We start from the raw sequence: 21570 nt of genomic DNA on the forward strand, positions 1-21570 counted from the left end.
ACAACTTACCGGCATAATCGTTATTTGATTTCATAATTTAAACCGAAACTAATACCAATATTAACATTTCTACAATATTCATCACTTTAATATTTCTAAACACAAAATACTTACTACCTATACGTTAAGTTATTAACCAACGGCTATTAACACGCATCGTTTTATTATTATTATTATTATTATTGTGACCCCATTTTTTATAGCTCAAATAATCTTCACCCAAATTTTCATTTCAAGCGTTTTAAGCATGAAGGCAGATATTTTAAAATTATTACATGTATTTCCCGACCAGATGCTGCCGCCTTCTTTTTGATTTATCTTTCAGCTTACCAATACCCGAAGGATTCTTATTATCCTTGGTAACTTCCGGTGCGCGACGATCCCATCCAATTTGGTATCGAACCAACATCACGTTGATTCTGGTGGGAGAGTAGTGTAGTGGCATTGGACAATAGCCACACAATCCACAAAGCTGTGAACACGAGACTACTCAGAAAATAGATATTCAATATTTAACGCGGAGAAATACCTAACAATGGAGAAGGCGCGAACAATGAATTGAATGGACTGGAGTTGATCGAGTGGCATGGCTCGGTCATGCAGGCGTGGTCTCTGCTGAATGTTACCTTATATCTTCTATTCATATTAAATATATTGTTCTTTCTCTAGCCTAACCTTGTTCTACATCATGTATTGGTAATTGATACGATACAGTGAGTTGGTGTAGTCGATGGTGTGACTTCCACGTAAGATCTTATAGATTAGGCAGTTATATCATGACAAATCTACAAATTTAGGATTAGGTCTATTATTAGAGCAGTACTAATATCACAGTAGACCATAGTTTTACAGATCTCATCGAAACTGCTGAAAACCCTACATTTTTCCGAGCTCCAAACTAACCGACACGAAAACTCTTTCGGGAAGCTTCCCAGCCGGCACGCGTTAACAGGGACCGTAGCCAGCGAACATAGCCGTCTGTTGTACATCACTGACGAGATGACAAAAGTTCACTGTCTCATCGGCACTTACGCAGAAGTCAGGGTTCTTCACGCAAATTCTAACAATCATCTGCATGAATCAATTTTCAACTCACAGGTGGCAAAATGGGAAGCTGATTGCTAAACATGGTAAGCGATATGAGAACAATAATAAATATGAACATTAACGGACTTCGGTTATCTGGATGAGAAGAAAGAAAACAAACTGATGTAATTTCATCAGTTCTGCCCTGCTTTACTGACATTTAGATATACGTCGGACCTTGATTGTATAAACCATTGGTGATCACGACGATATATAATAACGACCGTCGGAAAGAAAACCATCAAGTAGACTTTTGAATCGTGTCATAGTTTCTCTGCAACGGAGTTTTACTGTAGGTCTTTTTCACATGGTTGTACAGCTAATGACGAGGAAATGCTGGGGTAAGTTTTTGTAGGTTCTTGGAATCGATAAAATATTTTTCTCATCGCACCAGTTGTGAAACGATATGATAGAATACAGAAGGTTGGATGCCGAGATGTAAGAACTATTACTAATAGGCCTGTAGATGAAGACAAAGTTTGATTTAATGTGCTTGATTTAGAGAGGTTTCTACTTGAGTCGTGGTAATCCATGTTGTCAGAATGCTCTGAAAATGCTTTGGTAAAGCTGCAGAATTATGGTCTAGTTCTTCGGTAGTACTGCTATAATAATAGGCCTAATCCTAAAGTACAGAATTTCCATGATGTATCCACCTACTCTACACGATCTTATGTGGAAGTCACTGACTCATCATATCGTAACAATTAACAGTATGATACTAAGTATTTCTGAAGAACACATTTAGGCTGGGGACAGGATAATATATTTAAGGCAAATAAAGACAAGTCATAGAGAGTGGCCATGTTTGCGAGATTGAGCCATGATATCCGATTGATAGCATGAATATTCTCGCGTTCACCACTGTTGGCCTTCTCTCTGTGTTAAATGTTGAATGTCTATTTTCCGGTTATTTCCTGTTCAGCTTTGAGGATTATGTGGCTAGGACCAATAAGACTACAAATGGGCTCCATAATCCATAGACAGACTAAACAGTTTTAAACAGCAATCGAAATTCTCTACTACTGTATTCCGCAAATGATATAGGAATCTCTTCAGGTCCACCGTCATAAAACTTTAGCAAGGCAGATATGGCCTACTTGGTGTTGGTGGATGCGAAATCAATCGTGGATAGATTCTTAGGTGTCAACATTGGAAGCCTAATGATAGACGTTACAATTTTTGTGTTACAGCATCACGAGAAATGGTGGTTGAATTGTTCACATGTAGTATCAAGTTTGTCCACAAAATTGCCATTAAATAAGAAGAATCTGGTTGTATTTGGAGAATTTGGTTTCAAGAGAGGTTTGGGAGGCCGACGTTGTGATAAGTTTGAGTTTTTGCCACACCAAGACTTGTTCTCCATAGTCGTAAGATACTTGCAATAAGATTATTAATTACTGTCAACCAATGTGAGTATGCTCTGAAGCGCATATACGTCATGGTGTTTGTTGTAGCGTGCCTCAATATTTTGAGCTTTCTCCTAAAAGTGTTATGTGTTTATTGGACCTTATTATCATCATAACTCACGTGGTTGACAAATGGAGCAGTGCAGTTAAGGAAATACGTCAGAATATGGTATAAGTCGGAAAACTCGGTGTCAGTTTTACTTGTGGTTAAATTTTATTCCCGTCGTAACACTGTATAAGAGTTTCAACGCGCTTCCGTGTTTGTTGATCAAACTACATGCTCTGGTACATTTTTGTGGCCTTAGAGTCCTATGATATAATATGAGTAATACTCAGTGTGACTCTGTGACCACTCAAAACATTCATGACATTCCTGCATTGAATTAGGGTCGATGTTGATTGCAAATATTAAATCAAGTATATTATTCCTCCTAGCTGCCTTTCAGACTTGTTGGAATAATCCTAATATTCTGTTGGTTTAACTAACTTGTTATATGGTCCTAATACCGAGTTCGAATTTTGTGTGATGTTCAGTAGATCAAAATCACCTCCGATGATTTTAAACGCATGCGGTTGGTGCGAAACAATGAAAATCATGTTTGCTAACAGTTTGTCGAGGTTGATATCCGCATGGGGTGGTTTGTATATACATCCCATCAGTAGGTAGCTTTGCGATTCACAATTTAAGGTAACTGCCGCCATCTAAAACATTAAAACATTCATTTTTAAACTTACACGCTTAAATGTTCAGACGGACATAGATAATTGTACCACCTCATGTTCCATAGTGCCTATCGGATCAAAGGAAAACGTAGTTGTCCACGTGTAAGGAGTGATCAGACATAGATCGTCTGCACCACGTTCCTGTAGTATTAATATAATGCTTGGATTTACAAGGAACAAAGGAGTTTGAAGATGACTAACTTTATTGGAGAGAGAGTGGGCATTGAATGAAAGAAGAAAGTCACAGTATAGATCACAGGTAGTATTTCCATGAATACTCATGGGATTGGGCACGGTAAGAATTGTGTTGTGAGAGAGATTAGATCCAACAATTTTGCCATCACCTGTATTACGTTTACCGCTTCCGGTAGAGAGGCCGGCGGAACCTCAGAAATGTCACCTGATTGTTATTGACTTTAACATATGATGGTGTAGTTTTATTGATTCTAACTTCATGATACTCGAAACTGAAAATATTTTATTTGGGGAAATTCATATTTAACATCTAAAACGGAGAGAAAGTCAGCAATGGTGAACGCGGAGACAATTAATCGAAATGGCATGATCCCATCATGTGTGCTTGATCACTCTCCGTAACCTCTTGCTTTTTGCATTGAACATATTACTCTCTTTCCAGCTCAAATGAGTTCTTTAGAAGTGCTAGACGTCATATCGCTGACTGTCACGACAGGACGAGTTAGGGTAGACTATGATTTGACTTACGCATAAGATCTTATAGGTTATGTGGTGACATCAGGACAAATTTACAACCGTCGAACTTCAGTATCAAACAATCAAAATGAGTGGGATTGCACGGGTAGCTGCCCTCTGTACTTTTCCTAGGATATCCAAGTCACCTTTTAAACAGGGGCCTACAGCCTGAACACATTTCTAAAGCTTAGTTCTCACTAAGAATGTGTATACTGTGGTGAACATGGTAGTATCTAACTTAGTGAATGTCCGTTTTAAGGCCCAGAGGGTTCGAAACCTTTTAGCTTCGACCTCCCGGCAATGGGACGTCGTCTTAAGACCATGACTCATTGTCACCTCGAGATCCTTATGAGATCAGAGCACGGGTAATGGCACTTCCCCCATATTGTATGAATCTGAATCTGTTCCTCCTAGTTCCGCAATATAATCGTAGTTTCATGCATCTCCACTGAATTGTGTCGTCTTTTATCTTCGGTATTTTCACAACTAGAAACGCGTGAAAACATACCCTCCTGCAAATAGTTATGCTATCAGACACTCGCCGTTGGTCAGAGAAGTTTGTTATCAAGTACGCTACGCTTTAAAAGATATTAAAACTTTTATAGACATCCCTGGCATGATGTTGTCAGTTCTGTACAATTTAAATATCCCAACCCATACAATCCAAATGTACTAAACATAGATGTTATCAATCGTCAAGTCGACCTTACCGGTGGTGCTATGCTCAGTTGCAAGCTGATTAACTCTTCATGGCCCATGTTTCATATGGGTCACCTGAAGGCTTTGGAATATAGTTGTATTCAAGTTCCAAACAAAAGAATGGTTTCTAATACAAAAAATATCGACTTCCGAAGTATCATATCGTACTCAGATGAGAAATGGTCCGCGATATATTTTATTTATGGAACATTGATAGGGCCAGATTCAACTACTAGTGGTATTTTCGTTTCGCACCTCGTATTGGTCTAAAAGTTTGCTAAAGGGTTGTTCGATACTTGTGAGGCAAATTAGAATTGTCATATAACATCACTAGTAAATACTGCAACGATGCTGAAATTTTTAAAATTACACTAATATTTATCAATACTTGGCAGAGACGTAGGGTTTATTATTTTATTTGAACACATAAATATTGGTACAAGAGGGCACCAAATATATATGCATATGAGACTACCTAATGACATAATAAAGTTTATTAGACCGGATAATATGTAGTCATAGCTTGTTAACAAATTCCCAAGGTGTACTGATCCTGCAGGTAGACTCTGGAGGATTTGTCCCAAGCTCCTTATTTTGGAGAAACCTTGGGGAATTCTGGGTAAATTTTGGAGTTTTCCCTAAAGTCGTAAAACTTTTGGTAGTTCTCCACGAAGTTGGGCGAAATCTTGGGGATTTTCCTGGGGAAATTTTGGTGTTTTTGTACTTTTCCCCCAAAATATTTTATTGCAGCTCCCTCAGAATTTACGAAGAACGTACAGATAATTTTTTTTTCGGAAATAGCGAAATCGGGATGAAGGGACTAACAAGGTTGTGTAGTAGTTTCCGTTTCCAAAATGGACTGTTTGTACCATCATAACTATTGTCAGCCACACACGTACGTACGAAGTTCTACGTTGTTACTGACTGACTGACTGACTGACACACGTATAATAGTTCATGTCTGGGTCAACTTTAGGTCATTCATTTAAAAAGTATTTTGCAAACTCCAGAATAGTCTTGAAACTACTAACTTTTGACACATGTAAATGACCTACTTGTTGTGTTAATGTCACTGCAGTGACATTTAAGTCATGGCATTATTGTATGTCAACTGTTTTGAAATGTATAGTGATACAAATGCCCTGGTACGGCCGAGGGTGGGGAAAGTCCACTCCCTCTCGAAATGCTCTCATATGGCCACGCGTATATAGCCTCTGCCAGGGAAGTCCTACTCACTGCCTTCTCATGGTGAAGGTGTTGTTTACAAAATTGAGGGGATGAAAAGCGAACGTTCGGCGCTTTAACCGGGTCGGTGGACACAGAGAGTCCACCTAGGGTTTGGAAAACCTTGATTCTAAACCAATGGTTCACATGGGCTCCAATATCCTGAAGGAACAAATGGCGTATGAACAGATTGTTGGTCATAGGACTGCATTTCCTTACGTCGCTTCACTGCCTTGTGGATCAGACCTTTAGGTCAAAGGCTTCGGGTGTGGTCCCCTGAGAAAACCACTTGCCTCAGTCCGGGCACACGGGTAATATCACAGCCCTCACACAAATCAATGATAACTGCTACTGGCCTCATTTTTACTTTGTGGCGCATATGTATTTGATGCCCCCGTGTACCAATCTTTATGTGGTCAAAATAATGAATAATAATGATACAAAATTCCGGAATGGATGTAATAGCTCTAAAATTATTCAAACAGTCAAATATAATGAAATATATGTTGGTTCTTATCGACCACCAAATCTAAAATAGATACAGTCATTACGGTTGATTTGTCCACTACACTGGGCCTTGCTGTGGTCTGCTAGGATTAAAGGTCTAAAATCCACTACTCACTTCTGTACAGAGTGTAAGTGGATTTGAGATGCTTTGAGCAATATTTATCGTATTTAGTTATCTAGGTACAAGAGCCTTATGGAGCACTAACTTATATCAGTGGTCACATTTTTAAAGCCTATGTACTGACTAGCCGTAACTAGGTAGCTATTCTTAATGTCATGTGGTTCTAGTTTTGGTATCGTTCCAAGAAGTTGCGGTATTTTCTGTTTTTATGCAGCGTACTTTTCGAGTCATAATATACCTTACACGAATTAGGTAAAGCCCATCTCATGTTTAGGGAGTAGTCCACTCTACTTCCATCGAATTATCTCAAAAAATGGGCAAAAGGTAAGTATAAGACATATTACCAACTGATACTCGTTGAATAAATAGCCACAACAATTTTGTTTCTCAGTGGCAAACACTATGTTAATGTTTGTCTGGTTAATATTAATTTAAAGACAATGTACTCTAAGCTATAATCTCAGTAGTAATTTCAACATAAAAATATTGGTACATTCATCTAAAGATCTTCAAGTTGGATAAATTATATCTTGGATTCCACTAGTGGCCTCTATCGATTTCAAACAAGATAAGTCTACAGGTAGTATTGAGACATTACTATTGAAATCTTATACAGTAACTAGATGCTAGTTAATTCTTGCGAAGAATCAGTGGTAATAAATTACCCACTCATTTTTTGACGTAATTATTAAGATGAACAAGGATTTAAATGATGAGCATTTCATCAGGACCTATCATAGGTTTCCTTTTATTCCATGGCTCGTTGAAAGAACAACGAAATAAGGGGGTTTTGCTACCAATCACTGTTGCATGCGTTTTCTCAAAGTTTGTGTTTTAGTTCACGTTGTTAATTATACTCAAATATTCAAGGCTTAATGTCTGCGTACCAGCTGGTTTGGGCAGGAATTCAGGCAGTTGGTTGTGTTTGCTTCTAATGTTGTTCAGGCAAATTTTTAGTGTAGATATTTGTTTATATGGTTGCTAAATTATCTGTTCACTCGTCAACCAAAATGAATGCTGTAGGACAATTCACTATTTCGTATTATCAATCCTAAGACAATACTAGATTTTAAGTGGCAGTAACATTTAAGCATCACTTTCGTGTGATATAACCAATGTATGGGAGATTTCAAAGTTAGGCGTAAGTTTTTCACACGGGAAGTAGTTCATTCGATAGTCATAAACTTGCATCAAATGAATTAGGTGGGACACATTATTTATGCAACTAAATGTTTTATACTTTCTACGTTCCTGATCAGACCTAATGATTGGTGTCTGGTAAAGTATAATTCTTAAGACATAACTGCTGAAAATCTTCATCGTATTAAAGGACGCGATTCCTAAAACGAATCCTAAGAATGATATCTATCCGAGGCTTTTATATCCCACAAACTTCACGATTATTATCGTAATGTAGCTAGATTGAATAGCTTCAACACAATTGCAAATACAGTATAAAAGATTAATAATTTACAACCAAAATCGACATGGAACTTTTTTTAAAACCTCATCGATTTAAAAAAATATTCCTTACACGGCTTTAGTCTTTTGGCGATTTTATCAAGAGCCAGCTTTCAAATGGGGTTGTTTGTATCCTAGATTATCACGTAAATTTGATATACCTGACTGTTCTAATTGAAAACAAGTTGTTCTTTTTTAAACTTCCCATAAAAACGGTATTGTCGTCCCACTCTTACCAAATTATTGTTCGTAGTGATTACCCGCATTCCGAAGCTTTTTTCTCTTTTCATTTCCATGCGAGCCTTTGTCCTTTTATTTTAAACGTGGAACCTTCATTTCAACTAATCATCCCTGTTTATCAATTTTAGTCTCATGTTGAATATGTGATGCAATGGATTCATTTTTACGTCATGCAGCTGAAGCCCTTGTGAGTTATTCTTTGTTTGTATTATTGAACACGATAGTTAAATTTCGATTTGCTTTAAGGTAATTATTATTGTTCGATATTTTTAGCATTCAAGTTGTAAAAGTAAATGGATTCTTGTTGTTGGAAATGAAGCATGTGATCTAGATAGTACAGCATGTGCACTTGCCTATGGATTTTATAAACAAATGGTAAGTTGAATTACTTATTCCTCTCTTACATATATTTATTTAGAAGCTTGAAAATGAGTTCATTGTTATACCTGTATGTAGTATCAATAGAGAGGATATGGTTTTGCGCACTGAAGTTACCTTTTGGCTTACTCAATGTGGTCTCAAATGGGAAGAGTTGATTTATCTGGATGATGTTTTCAATGAAACCTATTCAAAAGTGAATGAAAATGAATTATTTTTAATTCTAGTTGATCATCATTTACCAACGAAAAAGTTTAGTGAATGGCTAACCATTGAAATAATTGATCATCATCCGTTAGTTAATACTGAAACCGTTGAAAATTGTCCTTTTAAGCAAATTGATCTTGTCGGATCCTGTGCCACTCTAATCACATTCGAAATTTTGAAAGGAATGGATGGTAATTATTTACCAAGCAATGTATGGAAGTTGCTTTATGGTACTTTTAAAATGTATATGTACTTAATGTTACATTTTTATAGGTGCCATACTTATTGATACAATCGGACTTTCTAATGCTGGTCAAATGGCTGGACGATTAACAGAATTAGATCTTCGCATGGCTAATCGTATCGAAGATATCATTTACAATCAGATTTTCACTCCAAATGTTTCAAGAAATTCCTTATTTACTCAACTGGAAACAGCAAAATTTACTGTTGATGGTAATATTATTATTAGATACACAGGTTATTCACTGATCAAATCATTTGATGCAAAGTATTCAGAAAGAATCGTTCAGCATATCTTATAATCAACTAAATAGTATACTTAGCTCTTAGCGGTTAAGTGGACACATGACTGTTTACACTATCGTTATATAGGTTTGTAAATGGTGATAATGATCAGGCCATTAACATAGTTGCTTAAGTTGATAAACCAACTAGGACATTTTGGACTCATTACGATGGGCTTGTTGTGCGATTCTTAATTATAAGAGTTCAGTGCTCAAATATAACAATCAGAAATTATTTCTGTACTTTTTGAAAGTACCAAACTTTTTTTATAGTTCTTAAAATATCAGATAATTTCAAAAGAGTTAAGTTTGCAGATGTTGTTTACAAAAGGAATCTCATGAAGTTAATCTGTTTGATTTTAAACGATAATTTGCTGTTAGTTTTTTGAATACATATTCCACAGTTGGGAGGTATAAACAATGTATTAAAATTTCTTGATACTTTTGTCACGATTATGCACGTCTTAGCTGATAATGACAAACTCGATTTGCAATCAAAAGATCTGATCAAAATACTAGGCATTTAGCACATTTATCTTGTGAGTATATCCTTTATTCGACATATTCTAAATGTTAGATCGAGGGATGTAAATAGATGCCTTGTGTTGATCAAGCTCAATATTTAAGGGTTTCTATTGTATTGACTGATGTTAATAATAATCGGCTTATTCAGTACTTTATGTTTGGTACGATAAGGAGTTCTCATCACACCGTACAAAATACTGGAACGATTTTTTATGTATTTTCATCTTAATTTCAGTAATCGTGTGAATATATATTTATTTATTTTGTTTTAACACATAGATATTGGTACAAGGAGGCACCAAATACATATGCGCCACACAGATCTCATTTGATATATGTGAGGGCCGTAATACTGCCCCGGTGCCAAAACCGAAGCAGGTGGTTTTCTCAGGGGACCACACCCGAAGCCTTTGACCTAAAGGTCTGATCCACAAGGCAGTGAAGCGACGTAAGGAAATGCAGTCCTATGACCAACAATCTGTTCATACGCCATTTGTTCCTTCAGGATATTGGAGCCCATGTGAACCATTGGTTTAGAATCAAGGTTTTCCAAACCCTAGGTGGACTCTCTGTGTCCACCGACCCGGTTAAAGCGCCGAACGTTCGCTTTTCATCCCCTCAATTTTGTAAACAACACCTTCACCATGAGAAGGCAGTGAGTAGGACTTCCCTGGCAGAGGCTATATACGCGTGGCCATATGAGAGCATTTCGAGAGGGAGTGGACTTTCCCCACCCTCGGCCGTACCAGGGCATTTGTATCACTATACATTTCAAAACAGTTGACATACAATAATGCCATGACTTAAATGTCACTGCAGTGACATTAACACAACAAGTAGGTCATTTACATGTGTCAAAAGTTAGTAGTTTCAAGACTATTCTGGAGTTTGCAAAATACTTTTTAAATGAATGACCTAAAGTTGACCCAGACATGAACTATTATACGTGTGTCAGTCAGTCAGTCAGTCAGTAACAACGTAGAACTTCGTACGTACGTGTGTGGCTGACAATAGTTATGATGGTACAAACAGTCCATTTTGGAAACGGAAACTACTACACAACCTTGTTAGTCCCTTCATCCCGATTTCGCTACTTCCGAAAAAAAAATTATCTGTACGTTCTTCGTAAATTCTGAGGGAGCTGCAATAAAATATTTTGGGGGAAAAGTACAAAAACACCAAAATTTCCCCAGGAAAATCCCCAAGATTTCGCCCAACTTCGTGGAGAACTACCAAAAGTTTTACGACTTTAGGGAAAACTCCAAAATTTACCCAGAATTCCCCAAGGTTTCTCCAAAATAAGGAGCTTGGGACAAATCCTCCAGAGTCTACCTGCAGGATCAGTACACCTTGGGAATTTGTTAACAAGCTATGACTACATATTATCCGGTCTAATAAACTTTATTATGTCATTAGGTAGTCTCATATGCATATATATTTGGTGCCCTCTTGTACCAATATTTATGTGTTCAAATAAAATAATAAACCCTACGTCTCTGCCAAGTATTGATAAATATTAGTGTAATTTTAAAAATTTCAGCATCGTTGCAGTATTTACTAGTGATGTTATATGACAATTCTAATTTGCCTCACAAGTATCGAACAACCCTTTAGCAAACTTTTAGACCAATACGAGGTGCGAAACGAAAATACCACTAGTAGTTGAATCTGGCCCTATCAATGTTCCATAAATAAAATATATCGCGGACCATTTCTCATCTGAATACTATGCGAGACTATATTGACACGCAGCAAACTGGTTCGTGGTTGATAAAATATGGCACAGTAGAGATGTTATCCGTTTTCTGATGCACGACGTAAAAATGTCTGACTAACTGCGGCCACTTGAAATGATGTATTACTTAATTCCTTTTAGTCACATGGCTTTAGTTTTTTAATAATCTAAATTATTCTACTACTTATAACAGAGTGAGATCTGAAAATAAAGGGTTACTTACTTACTCCTGTTACTCCTCGTGAAGGAACATAGGCTGCTCACCAGCATTCGCCATCCAACCCTGTCCTGGGCAATCCTTTCCAGCTCTTTCCAATTGTTATTCATCCTTTCCATATCTGCTTTTATTTCCCGACGTAATGTGTTCTTCGGCCTTCTTCTTTTCCACTTCCCTTCAGGATTCCAAGTTAGGGCTTGCCTCGTGATGCAGTTTGATGATTTGTGTAATGTGTGTCCTATCCATTTCCATCGTCTTTTCCCGACTTCTTCAGCTGGAAGCTGGTTTGTTCTCTCCCAGAGAAGGCTATTGCTGATGGTATCCGGCCAATGGATGTTGAGTATCTTGCGTAGACAGCTATTTATAAATACTTGCACCTTCTTGATGATGGTTGTTGTAGTTCTCCAAATTTCAGCTCCGTACAGTAGAACTGCCTTGACATTCGTATTGAAGATTCTCACTTTGATATTGGTTGAAAGTTGTTTTGAATTCCATATGTTCTTCAACTGTAGGAATGCTGTCCTTGCTTTACCAATCCTTGCCTTTATGTCTGCATCTGATCCTCCTTGTTCATTGATAATGCTTCCCAGGTATGTGAAGGATTCTACATCTTCCAGAGTTTCGCCATCAAGAGTGATTGGATCGCTGTTCTCCGCTTTGAATTTGAGGACCTTGGTTTTCCCTTTGTGTATGCTGAGGCCTACTGATGCAGAGACTGCTGCTTCACTGTCTGTCTTTATCTGCATCTGTTCATGTGTATGCGATAGGAGGGCCAGGTCATGTGCGATGTCCAAATCGTCTAATTGATTCCGAGCTGTCCATTCTATGCCGTGTTTTCCTTCAGATGTCGAGGTCTTCATAATCCAGTCGACCACCAGAAGAAAGGGGAAGGGAGAGAGTAGACAGCCTTGTCTGACTCCGGTCCTTACTTGGAATCCATCTGTCATCTGTCCTCCATACACGACCTTGCACTGTAGTCCGTCATATGAGTTCCGGATAATATTGACAATCTTCTCAGGAACTCCGTAGTGTCGAAGAAGTTTCCATAACGTTCTCCTATCCACACTGTCAAATGCTTTTTCATAATCAATGAAGTTGATGTACAGTGACGAGTTCCACTCAATTGATTGTTCGACGATGATCCGTAGTGTTGCAATCTGGTCTGTGCACGACCGATCCTTACGGAATCCAGCCTGTTGATCTTGAAGTTGGGCAACTACTGAATCTTTCATCTGGTTCAGCAACACTCTGTTAAAGACTCTCTGGTATTGACAGTAGTGTGATGCCTCTGTAGTTTTCACATTTGCTCAGATCTCCTTTCTTTGGCATCTTGACGAGGTGCCCTTCTTTCCAGTTCATCGGCACTTGTTCCTCCTCCCAAATCTTTTTGAATAGAAGGTGAAGCATGTTTGTAGTTACTTCGATGTCTGACTTCAGTGCTTCAGCTGGTATGTTGTGGGGTCCCGCTGCTTTCCCGTTGTTGATTTGTCTGACAGCCATTCTGACTTCTGCCTTCGTTGGTGGAATAAGATCTATAGGAAGATCTGTGTGTGCTGCTTCGATGTCCGGTGGATTCATTAGAGCCGGCCTATTCAGGAGTTCCTCGAAGTATTCTACCCATCTGTTCCGCTATTGTTGAATTTCAGTGATTTGCATGCCTTCTTTGTCTTTGACCGGTCTGTCGGGCTTACTGTATTTCCCTGATAGTTTCTTCGTTGTATCGTAAAGTTGTTTCATATTTCCTTCTCTTGCAGCGTTTTCCGCCGTCGTTGCTAGTTCTTCCACGTATTTCTTGTCGGCTCTAATGTTTTTCTTCACTTGTTTGTTTGCTTCTGCTTGGACTTTCTCTGTTCGTGTTGGGCTGTTGTTAATTGCTGTTGTCTTGTTCTTCCTTTCTTTGATCTTATCCAGTGTTTCTATAGAGATCCATTCCTTATGATGGTGCTTCTTTAGACCCAGAACCTTTTGATACGTTGGAGTTAATGCTTCTTTGGTACTTTTTTAGTTGTCCTCCATAGTAGTTTCTTCTTCCTTCAGTAGATCCTGTAAGGCTTGGAACCTTTTATTGAGAGCTAGTTTGAATTCGTTGAGTCTGTCAGTATCTCGAAGGAATGCTGTATTATACTTTTTTAGTGCTGTTTGTCCAGTTGTCCAGTTCTTCTTCAGCTTTAGTTTTAAATTGGCCACAATTAGGTGGTGTGGTGATCTGAAGCTATGTCAGATCCTCTCCTGGTTCTCACATCTTTCATTATCCTTTCGAATTTTTTATTGGTGCAGATATGATCTCTCTGGTTCTCTGTGGTGTGGTGCGGTGAGATCCATGTAGCTTTGTGTATACAATTGTGTGGAAATATTGTGCCACCTATGACCAATTTGTTGAATGCACACAGATTTGCAAATCTCCACCCATTTTCGTTTTTCTCACCCAGTCCATGTCGTCCCATGATATCTTCATATCCGGTGTTGTCTATTCCAACTTTGGCATTTAGATCTCCCATCAGAATGGTGAGGTCCTTTCTTGGGCACTTCTCTATGATTGACTGCAGCCGCTCGTAGAATTGATCTTTAATGTCGTCGTTGCTATCATTGGTGGGTGCATAACATTGGATAATATTCATTGTAATTCCCTCCTTCTTTGTTTTGAATGATGCTTTGATGATTCTGGATCCGTGAGATTCCCAGCCTACAAGTGCAGTTCGTGCTACTTTGGACAGCATTAGAGCAACTCCCTGAGTGTGTGGAGCATTTTCCTCTTCGTAGCCGGAGTATAGTAGCATCTCTCCCGTATTTAGCCTTTGTTGTCCAGCTTGGGTCCAATGGGTTTTGCTGATTCCCAGTACTGCCAATTTGTATCTCCTCATTTCCGTTGCTATTTGACTGGTCTTTCCGGTCTCACATTGTCTGGACGTCCCATGTACCTATAAAAATGGTCGCTCTGGTTGTTAGAAGGGGCATCGGCCTCGTGAATTCCGAAGGAGATCGGCTTTCACCATGAGGCAGAGTTAAAATGGTCTGAATAATTTTTTCTGGTAAGCGTTTTTTAGCGAGTTAGTTTTCTACGGGATGGAGACGCTAACCCCATTCCCAACCCTCCTCCTTTACCCGGGCTTGGGGCCGGCAGTAACTCTGGAAGAGCTACAGGCGGAGTTGAAAATAAAGGATAGTTCTGTTTTATTTATTTCTGACTAGTACTTGTCAGTTTTATTATGGAATCCTTCTATTTCACACTGATGTCTGGGTGGTATTTTAACTCGTATAAACTCATCCTGTGTGTATTAAACCTCAGAGACTTGTCTTTTTTATGCTTGTATCACAACACTGATTTGTCTTGTTGTATCGTATAATCTAAGCAAATTTGCATTGATAAAATACTTTTGAATTATTAGTTCAATCGTTTTGTCCATTTCATGTTAAACTTAACTAGACTTATTGGGTGAAGATTTAAAAAACTGTAATTTAATATTTCATATTGGAATTAAGCCCATATGTATTTAAATTTGTAGCATTAATCAGTAGATGATTGTTCAAGATCATTTAGTCATCATTACTTTTGAAGAGAATATAATTACTACATGGTTATGTGTAAAGTATATAAGGTCTAGTGTTAATATGTTGGTGCAATAAAACTTCACAACAAAACACTTTAATAAAAATTAAAACCACTTTTAAATAAATGCAGGAAAATCTCAAAATTTCCCTACATATAAGCCGTAGTTACGATTAATTCTATAATTGTTCATTTTTATTTATGAATTATCTTTGTGCAGGGCTATCTACATGGAATTTATTACGTCGTGATATGAAAATTGTTTCTAGTCCAAATAAAGATGCGTTCCAATTTGTGTGCTCTACTGTATCTGGAGTTGATTTTACGGTAAGCTGTGAGTTGAATGACAGTGTTTATTAGTGCCAACTGGTAGTTGTCTATCAGTTTAAGTCTTTTTATGGGTTTACATTTAGAACTGTTACAAAGTATTCTTATCTTTTGAATGATAAACAATAAGCAGTCAGTTTATTTAATTGATGTAAAACGTATTTTCCATTGGGATTTGGCTCCCACCACTCACGAACATCAGTTACAGAATCATTGAAAACTAAGACATGATACTGGACAGATACCTCTTGTTTGGAACTCGTTAGTAGTCACTTAAAATCATTTCAGGAATTAAACTGAAGACTTACGTTTTGCGATAAGCGCAATACGTTTTGGGCCTGTCGTTTTGAGTTTAGTGGTCTACATTTTTAACCACATTCATTTCACAATATTTCATAACCATCTGTCTACATTCTGATACAAGGATTAAGTTCACTTGACTTAATCAATCAGTTTTCCTTTAAAACTTCGAGAATACTTCTTAAAGCTAGGTCATTAATGGGAACACATCTTGGCAACATAAGCGGTTTGTGGAGATTGTTCATTTCAGAGTTAGTCTTCATCTTGGTCTGGATAAGGACTAGATGTGGAATCCCATACTAAAACTAAACATCTGGTCGGTACTTTTTGGTTTCCAATGGTTCATCAATTTATATCGGTCTGTTTACTTGTTAGAGTCCATTTTACTTTGCATGGTTGCATTGAACTATAGATTTTAATTAAGAGTGGGAGAATTCATAAATCCTGTTTAGTGGATTACAGTGCATTAAAAGTCGTCAATAATTGTTTGTGCTCAATAAAGTTTGCTTAAAGTTTGTTAAATCTCCAAGATTTGTCAATGCTAATTTGAAAGCGGTTTTTTCTTAATTCTGGAAAAATGCCACTAGTGGTGAAATCAAAACATTTTTAGATATAAAATGTTTGCGAAATGACTAAGGACCAATGAGGCAATACGCGACTAAGTTGGTTCAGTTTCCATCTACCTGTTATACTTTCATATTAACAAGAAAGTGCTATATGGAACTTGGAGGTGTATGATATTTGCATCACGTTGGCATTCAATAAATAAGAATAATACTTCGATGTTCAAGTCATTTGACTTCCTAATACTGATTTGTATGTTCGAAACATTCTCTGCCTATTTTGATTTGGACAGATAAAGGTTACACTATTTTTCCAGACATTTCGTCAATAATACTCTCAAATAAACTCGTTCTGTTCGTGAAATTTTCTGCTTTATTAATCATAAAGTTTTTATTCAAATCCCCTATTGTAAAGCTAAATTTTAGGCTGTTATTTCTTTCATTAGGTGTTAATTAATTCTCCTGACTTTACTGAAGCAGCCAATCAGATATGTGCTAAATACAATGCCAATTTACTTGTTTGTCTTACTGTTGGTTATCCCTTATCGGAAAGTTCATCGATACCTTCATCGGAGTTGACAACTTTTCGAAGAAGAGCTCTGATTTTGTATAATATGAATTTTCCTGCTGGACGTTATAGTGATGCAAGTATTTACGTTTAGTTTCATCTCATTAATTCTCGTCTGTGTTTATTTGTGGAACTATGTATAGGGAGTTTGTACTTAATGTGATTTATTTTAAACTTACTAAATATAACACTAAACCAATATTAGGAAGTATTTCTCATCAGTACTAGGATTATTTGTTATACTCCTACATGTTCTGTTTCATAGGTTTTATTGTGATATATTTATTATTTTTTTACTTTCTACGGAGAGTACTTATCATTCCATCTAAGTGTGAAAACTTATTATTGTTGACTGATTTTCACAGAACTTTTCGACCTTAATACTGAAAATGGGCAAGATAATTTTTTCAGCTGTTTGCCACAGATTTTATGCCCAATAATTTGATGTGTTTAATGTATTGCCCTATTCAACTCCCTTCTATTTTGTTTCAAAGTACTTATTTGAAGAAATTGAATGAAAATAATTAGTGAGTTATTTCTCATTTTTGAAATCTAGTTCACTTTCGTTTACCAAAGTTTCATGCTGTAGGTCATTATTTATACAATCCATGTCAGTCAGTAATGTACTGGAATTTTTCTATGATAAAACCTATTCAAGTCATAAAAGTCTTAATGTAATAACATAATTTGCTAGTCAAGTTTTTACAACCGAATGTCATAGAGAACTAAACAATTCTTATTCTCAATTACCACATTACATTACTACATTTTCTATAAAGTTTCTTAGGTTAATAATTAAGTTCATTTAGATATTCACGATTAGCTGTCAGTTCAAGGTTATTTTTAAAGTGTAGGGTGTGTAGTCATGTCAGGCTGCTAATTTCAGTAATTCATTGTGTACAAAACTACGAAGAAGCTATTAAATGATTACCACCAATAAAATAACGATAAGGGTTAATTGCTTTTGAATTGTCAAATTGAACTTAAATCTTTTGCACTTAACTCTACTTTTATTCATTATTTATTTTTTCCTATTTACTATAGCTGATTAAATTTCTCCTGAATCCGAAGCTTGATCTAGATTTACTTCCTCAGTCTGTCCCTGATTTCAGTCATTTTATAGCAATTGTGAATAATGTCAGAATGACACGTAAAATCCTACTACCTTTATTGGTACAGTTTCTTCAGCAATTGGGGTCTCCAAGTGATACTGGAACTTCCGATAACAATTCCAAGAATGATATCGAGAATAATGATGATTGTAACAATGTTGTTATGGAGTCAGACACAAGCAATAATATCTCTTCAACAAATACTAAGAGTTCACATTCACTTGATACAACTCCCAAGGTGGGTCTATTTTTGGTGTAGCCAAATAAACAATTAGTACCCAACCTACTCTTTCCGAAAAAAACCCTGAAGACGTCTTTTGCCTTTGTATTTCAACTTACAGAATTATTTATTCTTTTATCTTACTGATTTGATGTATAGTGATTCAATGGTTCGATAAAAAGTATTGTTTTTGTACTGGCTTTTATCATCTGAAAGCTATTTATCAAGAAATAAATATATTAAACTGTGTACTCAAATACATTAAATAATATTTTTATTCATGATCTCAAATGAATGGATATTGTTTGAGTACATAAAATTAAGCAACTTATTAATCTTATACGAAATCATACAACGAACTGAAAATCTTACATTATCAATTTAAAAACTGTATTATCTGACTGTCTGACATCTAGTCTATAAAATGTTGGATAGAGTTATGTATGTGAAACGTTAAAGTTTAATTACATATAGAATTATTTCAAGAGATTTGTATATTTCATACAGTCTTTCTCATTTATGGATTTCAATAAAGAACAACGATCTTAATAGAGCAATACAAATTGATTAATTTTGTGGATTTTCTCACGTGCTTACAATCTAGAAATAGTAGTATGAATTATTCAAGTCAAAATATATAAGAAAAGTTTTGATTAAATCTGGATTGTAAACAATAATTGTAAAAGAATAAAAAAAATTGTTCAAATAATTATTTACATATAAGCTAAATATATGAATATAGTTTAGACGAGAAAGCTGAGAAGAGAATGGAAACAGGGTTTTTTCAAATGAAAGATTTGTGTCATAGTCTATAAATTATAGTTAACATAAATTCTGACATACGTTAATCATCCAAAAAATATTACCTTTCGATCGGATGTAAAAATAGTGAATCACTATTGTTTTGAGAACATCATGGTATCCAGATAACATAAATTTCCTTTAAGTGATATAAATGTACGATAGCTAACTATCATAGTTATCTACAATAAGTGTTGGGGGAAACACTTCTAGGACTATTGTTCCATTTCTTTATCAAATGAGTTTTCACTTTGTTAACCAGGGTTTTCATCAAAGTTGGGATAAATTCAGTTTATATGTTTCCTCTCTCTGATCTCATACTTCTTTAAATGAGAAGTATTTAAATCTCCCAATTATTTTAAGGTTGTTAAATACATTAAATTTCTTTAATATTTAATGGCGAAATCTTATTTGTAGATTTACAGAATTAAGATAACATGTAGTTTTGTGAGTGTAAGGTTACTTCTGAACTAGGGTTACTTAGAAATAGCTCTTACCAAATGATTCCACGACAATATTCAAAATCAGTGACATGTCTTTTAATGAATTTCATTCACCTAGCCGTCTCAGTACACTGTGTGTAAGGTATTTATTCCACAACAAATCAGTCTGTTTTTTTTTACAAAACATCAATGAAACTGTTGTGCTCAGTCATTTCAAATACACTAACAAGAGTTTTATACACCTATCACAAGATCTGTCAAGTAACTTTAGGTGTGGGTCAATTGTCAGTTTTCTTCAACATTAACTAATATAGTGCATAGTTTGTAAGGAGTATTGATTGTACATAAAATAGTTATTTATGGACCTAGTTCTTCTAAGATACTTATCTGCAACCAATGTCCCAGTATAACTGGCTAAATGAACTCTATCTCAAGCATTTCAGTTGATTCAGTGTTCGTCAAAGCATTCTTTGTGGTGAATATACTGTACTGTGTAAACTATCGAGACTAAACCATTTTTAGTCTAGTCATGTGTCCGCGACATTATTGCATAAGAAAGTTCAGAAGAATAGATTAACAAACTGTTCGAACCAATCGTTGGAGTAATTGAGAGGTTACTTTACTCAATCTCTAGCAACCGGATTATCTACAGAATTTTTTTCAGAGCATCATAACACATGTCCCAACCATACTGGCACATGAATGTTTAAAGTCTTATCGATGACACATCTCATTTTCGTCTTAAATTATGCGCCTCACGTCAGGATTACTTCTTTAATGGTTGCCACTAAGTAAGTCTACTTGGTGGAATTCGATAGACTTTTTGGTCTATTCCATTGTGCAAGAACAGTAAAGGATGAGTTCTTAAGTTTGAGGGTTCATTATTCTCAGTTGTCAACTAAGGGAATCAGTTGGCTTTACACTATAACTCGCCAATGTGATTGATTACAACCATAGTTGCTGGTGAGCTGCCAGTTCGAACTGTTAATTATCATTTGGAGCTTGTAGTCGCAAAACTTCGCTGATATTCGAACACAGCTTTCGAGCCGTTTTGATCAAAACCTAAAGATGACAATCAGTGACATTGCTAACGAGTACCAGAGGTTATTAAATCCTCTTGAGTATCTATCATTAAAGCTCATGAAAAAGTTCAACCTGTCTTTAGTTAGCGACAAGTAAGAAAGTAATGGGAGCCAGTCTTGTTCATCGCCGTTGAAGTCGGGGTTACAAATTATTAATTTAATGCACAAACGCATTGCTTTGGGAATATATTTTTAGAAAGTGAAAGTACTTTTATTGACGTCAACATTTTATTTCATTACTGGTTTTCAAAATTATAATGAAAACAGTTGAAATCTGGGTAACAAATTCTGTCCACAATTGAACGATAGGAATTGCGTTCCTTAATAAGTCTCTGGCCATTCGGCATATGTATACATTAAAGATGCTATTGTGTTTTCATCTTACATCTTGTCAGTATGCAAATGATTCAAAGTAAAAGGCTGTAAAGTGCTCACTAGATTATGTATATGAAGTTTTCTGAAGTCCAAGATGTTAATTACATTTTCTTTAAAACAGTTCACTAAGAAAGCTTTCATCTTATTTCCATTTTGCTGAAGTTCAGCTATATACGGAACTACTAATAAAAAAGAGGTATTTCTTTGTCTGACACTTAGGGCATTAAAGTTTTGGCTATCTGTGTTGTACTTGAACACAGTATTTGGTAGTCAACACGATGGTTCTAAATCACGCATTTTTAGGATGGACTTTGAAACTGGGTCTTACAAGTTGTTTTACATCACGCGTTTTTCGACAAACATTTCAGAAAGATCTAATGGAAAGGATAATAACCTACAATCAGTAATGAAGTGTTAGACTGTAGTTCAGTAGACAATAGCGCATGGATTTTTACTATGGAGGTT

The 21570-nt window shown here is 36.2% G+C and overlaps 1 protein-coding gene across 3 annotated transcripts in view; it reads left to right on the forward strand.

Annotated features, from left to right (window-relative positions):
* Positions 1 to 4849: 4849 nt before the first annotated feature.
* MS3_00010183 (uncharacterized protein) overlaps positions 4850 to 21570 on the forward strand; it is a 31438-nt gene continuing 14717 nt past the window's right edge. For 2 of the 3 annotated variants that reach the window (XM_051218544.1, XM_051218545.1), the window contains exons 1-8: positions 4850 to 4958; positions 8307 to 8365; positions 8452 to 8553; positions 8597 to 8993; positions 9037 to 9219; positions 15535 to 15641; positions 16951 to 17148; positions 18117 to 18422. In XM_051218544.1, the coding sequence (XP_051074727.1) occupies positions 8330 to 8365; positions 8452 to 8553; positions 8597 to 8993; positions 9037 to 9219; positions 15535 to 15641; positions 16951 to 17148; positions 18117 to 18422 (1329 nt within the window). In that variant the 5' untranslated portion in view covers positions 4850 to 4958; positions 8307 to 8329. Of the gene's footprint in view, positions 4959 to 8306; positions 8366 to 8402; positions 8554 to 8596; positions 8994 to 9036; positions 9220 to 15534; positions 15642 to 16950; positions 17149 to 18116; positions 18423 to 21570 lie in introns of all 3 variants that reach the window. The other variant, XM_051218543.1, reaches the window with a different exon arrangement.

Source organism: Schistosoma haematobium, chromosome 1 (genome assembly GCF_000699445.3).
Source record: "Schistosoma haematobium chromosome 1, whole genome shotgun sequence".
Taxonomy (NCBI): Eukaryota; Metazoa; Platyhelminthes; class Trematoda; order Strigeidida; family Schistosomatidae; genus Schistosoma; species Schistosoma haematobium.